Consider the following 8,880-nt stretch of genomic DNA (forward strand, 5'->3'; position numbering starts at 1 on the left):
GCATGCTTTTACTTTCTTCATAAGGTGAAATAAAATGATAATCTTGAAAATATAACAAAATTCATAAAGCTCAAAATTGCTACATTTCATAAAATGAGCACGAGAAGAAAGCTGGTTATAGTCATACAAATAGGATCTTCTACAAATTTCTAATCCCTTTGCAGTCAAATACCAAATGTAGTTTATCGCATTTGCATTACTCAACAAAATCAAACAGGAAGCTCCTTGCCATATATACTCCAAGACTACCTTTTCGATTTTCTTGTTGGGACAAGCTATATCAGTGAAGTGAACTGCTCCAAATTAAATTTTGATGTTGAAGTAATCTGGGTCAAAATGGTGTAATCGTACGTAACCATCCTCTCCACCGCTTGAGAAACTAGAAGTTTCAAAGAAAAAGAGATGAGTGAAAATAGTTCAAGATTCATACACTATGCAGACAACTACAAACTAGAAACCCTCTTGCCCACTTTGGCGGTGATAAACAATGTAAGAGATAACTTACAAATACAATGTAGTCAACATTAGACAACATGATGAAATTACTATATTAATGATGCAATCCAGCTAGCAGGCGATTGCCATATATCTTCACAAGATATGGAAGACACCAACAACTTATGCGAAAGACACTTGACTTCTAGTTGAACATAAGACAGATAAAAAAAGGCACCAAGAAAACTTGCAAATTCAACCTTCCATGAATATAGCTTTGCATAAATAGATCCATCAGATATACAGGAAATAAAGTTGAGCAAAGAAACTTTAAAAAGTATTAGATTTTGCTTTATACCTCTTCCCATCTGGGTTAAATGCTAAAGCATTGATAGGCCCAAAATGCCCTTTTACGCCTCCAATTTCTTCTTGAAGTATCTACAAGGCAGCCAAACATTATAGTCAAACGGGATAATTGCAAAACAACAAATCTTCAACAACTACAGAAACATTGTTTAAACAAAATTAACCTTGTCATAGAATTTAGCTTCAAACTTCCCGGCACGATGATCAGTGGTTGTGACAGCTGATGCATCCTGACCACCTCCAAGCACCACCTAGAAGAACAAAGGCATTCAGAAGAAAGATTACAATGAGATGTAACACATAAAGCAACAAAATAGATTTCTTAGTGCTAAATGCTATCATTCAAATCAGTTGTCCTTGTCCGCACTCTTCGTATCACCCAACTACATTCAGTATCTTACAACTATTTGCACTCATTAGTATATTATAACTATGCAATTGTTGAACATAGGCATTTGACCATATAAATAATCAATTTTTTAATGCTGGAGTTGCAGTACAATACTAAACATCTTTAGGCCTTAATATATGAGTACTAGTAATTTAAAAGTTTGAAGACCCTGAAGTTGCTAGATTACTAAGAAAAGAACACCAAATTCCGAAAAAATAGAAAAAATTTTGCCAGATTTCTAACACAGCTGATAAAGGAAAGATGCAATTAGGGAAAAAGAAAATTGCTATTCAAGTTATGTAACTCAAATTTTATTCATACTTACATGGTCAAGAAGTGGGGACAATGCAACTGCATTGACTGGGCGTTCTGTAACATAGGTCTTGATAAGCGTCAATGTTCTCATGTCCCATAGCTAAAGATCACCAAACAAAAGACAGAAATACTCAAAATTAATACAGGATAAACAATCTGGAGTTTTCAGAAAACACAGAGTCAGAAATACTCAAAAACTAGAGGGGTTAATAAAAGGCATCACCTTGGCAGATTTATCCAGGGAACCAGTAAGGAAGTGTGAACCATCTGCAGATTTTGCAAGTGATGTTATTGCCTTTTTGTGGCCAGATTCCTTGTCAGCCTCCATAAGCAGTTTTCCAGTCTACAAGATCGATAGGAAAATCCATCCAAAAGATCAGACTCTTTCCAGTAAATCGACAAAACTAATAAAGAAAAATGCAGAAGGCTAGTGAAGAAGGATAATCCAGAAATAAAAACAGATACAATTTGAAGAATATCAAGAAAGAAGCCAGTAGCATCTATTACATCAGAACTTTTTCAATGTTGAAGCCAAACAGATTAGTTGTGCGACATTGTAGAGAGAAAATAACCTTCCCCACCCCCCTACCACCAAAAAAATAAAAACTATCCACATCAAACAGCAAATTACCTCAGAATCCCATATACGAATCACAGCATCTTCTCCAGCACTGATGATAGTCCTATTGAGGGGCCCCCAAATAGCTCTGTTAATTCTTCCTTGAGGGCCCTTCATGACAAGCACCGATTCCCCAGTCTCTGTACAATTATGCCATAACGTAATAGACTGAGTTTAGACATCAAGAACATTAACAAACCATATGCTTGCAATCAATATTCAAACCATAGTAGCGAAAGAGCGCAACTAAACTTCAATGCCAGACAGTTGCAAGTAAATTACACATTGTGATTCTACTCTAAAGCCAATATACTTTTTAACTTTTCCTCTAAACAAGGACTGCCTAATTCTTTACTATGAACAAAAGAATTACCTTAGACCTAATATCCCAATTAATGAAGCATTTTTATGAAACCCACCCATATCAAAAAGTGCAAAATATTTTCTCTTCCAATATTTAATCCTCCACATGGCAACTAAATTAAAAAAAAAAAACTCTCAACATTGAAAACTTCCACCTATAAATGCTAATCCAAATTTAACAAATAGGAGTTGTAATCACTTAAAAAGCACGTTAAGGAAAAAGATAGAAACTTTAAACTTACGTTCAGTTGGGTCTCTAGCAATGCGTTTAACATGAATGGCAGAAGTCAATTCCATGAAAGGATCCGTAGTAATCACAGCAAGCTTATCCCCAACGGCGAAATCCACCGACCTCGCCGGCGAATCAAAATTAAATGTAAACAATTGAGTCCCCGTCTGAACGTTCCACAGCTTCGCCGTTTGATCAGCACTTCCACTAATAAGCCTCGTCGAATCCCCTAAAAGTTTGAGAAAAAAACTTATCAACTTAAATTCTAACAAAGGTTTAAAACTTTAATTAAAAAAAAAGATTAAAGAACAACATTAGGGACTTACTCGAGACATCGCAAGACCAAACAGCGCCGTTGTGGCCGCGGTAAGTGCCAAGACGCTCGCCGTTGTCGGCAAACCAAACGGTGGGCGTGTGGTCCTTGGCGCACGAAAACAAAAGATCGCCGTCTCTATTGTACTTGAGAAACGTCAATGGCCTTTCGTGGCCTTTCATCAAAATCGGCCTCATCTTGTTTCTTCTTCCTCGCAAATAACAAGCAAAAATCGCCGAGCTTTTGTTTCCTTCACACTCCTTATAATTAGGGTTTTGCGGTAGCTGCTCACTTCTGTAGGCTCTCTTTGCTTACGAGGATCTCAGTTTTAGGATCTGGCGCGGAGGCCAGGAGAGTTCTTAAATAGGCTTGTTAATAGTCCAGAAAACTTTCACTAATATCGGCCCGAATATTCACACTGGACTAGCCCATTTGAGGCCCAACATTCCCCATTAGAGGGCTTATGCTTGATGATGGCCCACTTTGGGCCCATCAATATGATATTGGTCCCATTTGGTGAATCGTAGGCCCAAATTTTAATTAACCTTTGGCCCATGGCTGCCAATTTAATTTAAATAAGTACGAAAAATGTCAGCATATCTCATTTTTTAAAATTTTTAAAATTATTTTAAAATTTGAAATTTAATGTCAACTGTAAATATTATATATATTATAATGACACATGTATAATTAGAAATCACTATATTTATATTAATGAGTTATGACTTTTGAGTAATGTCATTAAAAAAAATGTTAAAAAAGTGTGTCAAAAACTTGTTAAGATAATATTTTATAAAAAAAAAATAGAATGAATATACTGCATTTTTTTGAATTTTATAATAATAGTTTATTAAATAAAAATTTATTTTAAAATAAAATTTCAATTAAGTGTTTTAAAATAAATAGATAAGATCCTTCAATCTCATATCATATAGATATAGAAATTCCATAAAACTTATAAACATCGGTTTTACGCATTTTATTATCTAAGGTTTTGAAAAAAAATAATGAATTCGTGATAAAACAATGTACGAATGAATTGAATATAACTCGATTTACGTCAAGCATTTATAAAGAAAAAGCAGAGGATTAAGAAGTCAAAAGTAAAAGATAAGCTCAACATGTCTTATCATAGTCTATTTATTTATCTAACAAAGGCATTCTAAAGTATTATCTGATAATCAACATATGACTTTGTCTAGTGCATGTAGCCTTCAAGCTTTGTTTGTTTCACCTTTTCTTTTTCTTTCATTTTATTAAATACCAATGCAAGTTTTCTTCACATGCGTATGAATTCCATCCAAACAATTGGGTTAAAGTCAACATGATTGGTGAAAATCCAAGTCAGCATCTTTTTAATAAGTTCAATGCATATTTTATAATTTAATAGCTTATAATATTCGACTTAATTAAATATAATTATAATATCTTATCATCGAGTATAATTTTAACAATATTTAGATAAGATTTGAGTAATCATTGTAAAGTACATTTTACTCAAATTCAATTATAAACAGTAAATTTTAATTTTACATATTTATTCATAAATTATTTGATAATTAATGTGATACTTTATTAAAATTTATTAATTATTTTAAATTTGATTTTAAGTTTTAGTTTAATTTTTTATGAATTAATTTTAACTTTTTAATTTAATTTACATCAACAATATAAATAAAAATTAATTTTAAAAGTTTTGTTATTTCAAGTTTGAGTTTGTTTTAATAAATATTAGTAATCAGGTTCATGTGTTAAATTTTAATTTTTAATTAAATTCAAGTAATAAATGAATAGCTAAATTTTAATTAGATTCGGATAATTCAAAATTAATTATTATTTTATGCTGTTGTCATTTTTAACTCTTATATTTTAATTTAAAATTATGTCAATTGATATTAAATTTTAATCTTTTGAAAAAAAAAGATAAAAAAAAAACTCATGAGAGCTTAAATGCATGGGATAGCACAGCTAAAAGACAAATTTAGCTGACGTGGCAATTGCTGACTGGAACAACCAACAGCGACAATTGTTTTGTTCCCTCGAATCTTATCCGAAACCCAATCGAACGTCACGTGATGCCACTGAAGGCTGCAAATTCCCAAAACTAGTCGAAATGGGGTCCACTTAATCGTCTAGATGGAAAGCTTGCCACGTATGATCAACGTAATCATCAGTTCCGTACCCACGGGCTTAGCCTTCAAAAACGCTTCGAAATTAGGAAAACCACGCGGCCCCCACCGGCCTTTTGGGCCCACCCCACTTCCTATTTTTATGCTTCTTTCTTAATCCGACGCCGTCGGCGGCCCCACTTTCTTACTCACCAGTACATTATGAATTAATTTAATAATATTTTATTAAAATCTGAATTTAGTTATTTATTTAGTTAAAATTGACGTAATTACTCCCTTCAAAAATTGATTCAACTTGAATTTAATAATAAAAAATAAATTTTAATTATTTTTCTATTTGTAATTAATCAATCTATTTAATATAATTATTTTTTAATCTTTATTTAAGCATTTAAAAAAAAAAATTAAATAATTTTATGAAATAAATTATTAATGATTAAAAAAAAACTTCTTTATGACAAATTCGTACACGAAACTAATAAATAATATGTAATTAGATTTTTTGACATTATTTGACTTATTAAAGTAAAATTAAGATATTTTATAAATAAATTCGAGTGAAGTATGGATAATAATTTTAAAGTATTTATTAATTGAATTTGATTATATATAATTATTTTTTAATATATATCAAAATATTAATTATAAAAATAATATATATTAATATAATAAAAATAATTACACAAATTATAAACTAAATTACTTAGATGTTGTTATCATGTTAACACGATAGATTATGTCAAAACACGTAAGCAATCTTCGTCTTTTGTGATTATTAACATAATCACAAAATCTTATAGATTTGATTTATAATTAATATATTTGTTATTATTATATTAATTATATATAAAAATATTATTCACCAATTATTTGGTCAATCGTTTAAAAAGACTCAACATTCTTTTAAAGAATTTGGATTTGAACCTTCTGGCGAAAGTTAGGCTTTGATTTATATTCAGCATTAAAATATATATATATTTTAAAAAAGGTCTCACTAAATTAAAATGGGAAAGGTCTTATATTAACGTTTCCCCTTTATTTTATCCATTGGCATGGAGTGGTTTGTCTGCAAAAAGAAGACCAAAAAAGAAGAAGAGAGCTTTGATCAGGACAACCGTTTCCCGGCACTTGCAGTTGATTACGTTCCCAGTGTCAATCTCCGTAAATAAACCCAAAACCGGTGTCCGTTTAGATCCCTTTCTTTATTCAATTACCAAAACAAATTTCTTCTTCCTTTTTTTTATTTATTTTCACCTACAATTTTTTTTTCTCATCCGTGGATCTCTCTGAGGAAAAACAAGGGAACAAGAAACTGAAGATATGGGAAATGCAAACGGAAGAGAAGACGGAGCGAGCGGCGGCGTCGATGATCTCTCCGGAAGATCCAACGGCGGCGACCCGATCGTACGTGGAGCTGCCTCCGCTGCCGGAGCAGCTGTAGCTGTACGCGTGCCGTCGTCTGATTCAATGGCGAATAGTCCGCCGCAGAGCCCTAGCCGGTCTCGATCCCCTCTTTTATTCGCTCCTCAGGTTCGCATCTTTGAAAGTTCATGATCTTTCGATGACTATTGGTTTATTGTATTTGTTTATAATCTAAATTACTAAAATATACAAAAAAAGGATCATTTTGTTTTAAATAGGAAAAATTTGAGCTTTGATTGTAAATTTGAATAACTAACTGAAGAAAAATCTGTGTGTTGTGTGGACAGATAGGGGATTAAAATTTTTGAATTGTTTGATGGAATGAGACGTGGAAGATAATATTTTTGGGCTTTTGTCATAGTTTGGGCAATTTTACAACAACTGGTGAGTAGGGATGTTGGTGCTGAGGTCCTTTTTTTTTGGTTCATAGCAGTATAAGGTTTTGCATTTTGAGAACTTTGTTAGAAGTTTGGAAAGAAAAGTCACTAGCAAGTAAAAGGGTATGATTTAAAATCAATGCGTTGGTCTGATGTAATGTAACATTCTTTGATTGGATCACTTCAATGCTTTTGTTTGAGAAAGTTACTGCTCTTTGCACATGTTAGTTCTTAAGAGGGTATGTTTTAGATGTTTCAATCTTTATTATCATCTTTGAACTGATGATCAATGAGAACTAAACGCGTACGTGAACACATGGGGGAAGGCGGAAGAGTGTTAGATAAGACTAACAAAATGCCAATACCCCAAAAATGTTCAACTTTTGGAAACATGGAATGGAATCTTTTATGCTGTTGAATTCCCATTCTCTTTGGTCTTTAAATTGTTTTTTTCCCCATTAGAATGGTTGCCTTTTACATATTTGTGGTTTTCGTTTTCCCTTGTCTAGATTCTTGTGGAGCTCTAGACACTTAATCTGGGCAGTGGCCTTAAAACTGATAGCATGTGCTTGTTTTGGGTGTGTTTTCAGGCTCCTGTAGCTCCCTTACCAAGGGGTGATGGCCATTCCTTTTTCAACCAAATTTGGCGGCATGATTCTGCCGGGGTTGTTGATTGTCCATCTGAGAAAGGAATCCCTGTCATCATTACATGGAATTATGGTGGTAATGATGTGGCTGTGGAAGGTTCTTGGGACAATTGGAGATCAAGGTAGGTCGTCAGTTCCTGAGTGTTCTAGATGCTGACATTTTCATGCATAAGAAACGTTGCTATTCCTCTTTTTGTCTGAAACCCAGGTGTGGATGGCATGTAAGAGAGTTTATTATATTTTTACTTGCAGGAAGACAATGCAGAGATCTGGTAAGGACCACTCAATTCTTTTGGTCCTTCCGTCTGGCATATACCATTATAAGTTTATTATTGATGGCGAATGGAGATATACACCAGATCTGCCTTTTGTAGCTGATGAAATGGGCCATGTTTGTAATATTCTTGACGTTCATGTATGTATCTTTTTATGCCCACTAGCTTACATTTGAATTATGTAACTTTCTTTTTTACTTCCTGTAATGGTGCTTTCCTAGGCTGCTGTAGTATGATTGGCTGGGATGTAGAACTGGGAATTAATGAATTTGAAATATGTTGTTGCATAAAAAGAGAAGCTTAAGGTTTATTTTTTTGAGCACACAAGGAAGAATAGGTTCTCTCATTTTTAAAACATCTCAATAATGGTTTTCTGATTTGATCATTGGCCATAACTAAGATCTCAGTAATAAGTGTCACAATTTTGCTGCCTTCATTCTCTTAATTGTCTCACTCTTTCTTGCAGGATTATGTACCTGAAAATCTGGATAGTGTAACTGAGTTTGAGACCCCAGGATCTCCAAATTCCAGTTATGGTCAGGTACTTCCAACGGAAGAAGATTTTGCAAAGGAGCCTGTTGTGGTTCCATCCCAGCTACATCTAACCGTCCTTGGTACAGATAACCAAGATGGGGCATCATCCTCGAAGCCTCAACATGTTGTACTTAACCACCTTTTCATAGAGAAAGGATGGGCATCGCAATCTGTTGTTGCCCTGGGATTGACCCATAGGTTTGAGTCCAAATACGTGACTGTTGTACTCTATAAGCCATTGAAAAGGTAACATGTGCTTTTCCCACGCTTCACTTTGTAAAGAAATGAAAGTAACTTTCACATTTGTTTGTGAAGGTACCTCTGTTCTATAGATCCGCTTTGACACTTTAACATGCTCTTTGTTTGTTCTGTTGTACTTTAATGTTTGTTTACTATCAAATGTTTGCATACAGAAATTTTTGCCATGGCGACTGCTATGCTATTTTTGCTATGTCTGGTTTCTTA

The 8,880-nt window shown here is 33.4% G+C and overlaps 2 protein-coding genes across 2 annotated transcripts; one reads left to right on the top strand and one right to left on the bottom strand.

Annotated features, from left to right (window-relative positions):
* Positions 1–60: 60 nt before the first annotated feature.
* On the bottom strand, positions 61–3,357 carry LOC110412235 (eukaryotic translation initiation factor 3 subunit I-like). Its single transcript, XM_021422754.2, has 8 exons — positions 3,045–3,357; positions 2,732–2,947; positions 2,139–2,266; positions 1,731–1,850; positions 1,518–1,607; positions 966–1,052; positions 794–873; positions 61–379 (listed from the first exon to the last, which is right to left on the bottom strand). The coding sequence occupies exons 1-8, from the start codon at positions 3,226–3,228 to the stop codon at positions 304–306; spliced, it is 981 nt and encodes a 326-aa protein (XP_021278429.1). The 5' UTR covers positions 3,229–3,357; the 3' UTR covers positions 61–303.
* A 2,795-nt stretch (positions 3,358–6,152) lies between these two features.
* AKINBETA1 (5'-AMP-activated protein kinase beta-2 subunit protein) lies at positions 6,153–8,880 on the top strand. Its single transcript, XM_021422852.2, has 4 exons — positions 6,153–6,690; positions 7,550–7,728; positions 7,859–8,021; positions 8,348–8,880. Exons 1-4 carry the CDS (start codon positions 6,481–6,483, stop codon positions 8,663–8,665), a joined length of 870 nt encoding a protein of 289 aa, XP_021278527.1. The 5' UTR covers positions 6,153–6,480; the 3' UTR covers positions 8,666–8,880.

This window comes from Theobroma umbraticum, unplaced genomic scaffold (genome assembly GCF_002168275.2).
Source record: "Theobroma umbraticum cultivar Fairchild unplaced genomic scaffold, ASM216827v3 scaffold_95.0, whole genome shotgun sequence".
NCBI classification, from domain to species: Eukaryota; Viridiplantae; Streptophyta; class Magnoliopsida; order Malvales; family Malvaceae; genus Theobroma; species Theobroma umbraticum.

Bases quoted from the DNA above. Each gene is read 5' to 3' on its own strand.
- LOC110412235 (XM_021422754.2), bottom strand. From the start codon at position 3,228: ATGAGGCCGATTTTGATGAAAGGCCACGAAAGGCCATTGACGTTTCTC. The intron at 874-965 runs GTTAATTTTGTT...GCTGCCTTGTAG, and splicing joins AAGCTAAATTCTATGACAAG to ATACTTCAAGAAGAAATTGG. The intron at 380-793 runs GTATAAAGCAAA...TGAAACTTCTAG, and splicing joins TTTAACCCAGATGGGAAGAG to TTTCTCAAGCGGTGGAGAGG.
- AKINBETA1 (XM_021422852.2), top strand. From the start codon at position 6,481: ATGGGAAATGCAAACGGAAGAGAAGACGGAGCGAGCGGCGGCGTCGAT. The intron at 7,729-7,858 runs GTAGGTCGTCAG...TTTTACTTGCAG, and splicing joins TGGGACAATTGGAGATCAAG to GAAGACAATGCAGAGATCTG. The intron at 8,022-8,347 runs GTATGTATCTTT...TCTTTCTTGCAG, and splicing joins GTAATATTCTTGACGTTCAT to GATTATGTACCTGAAAATCT.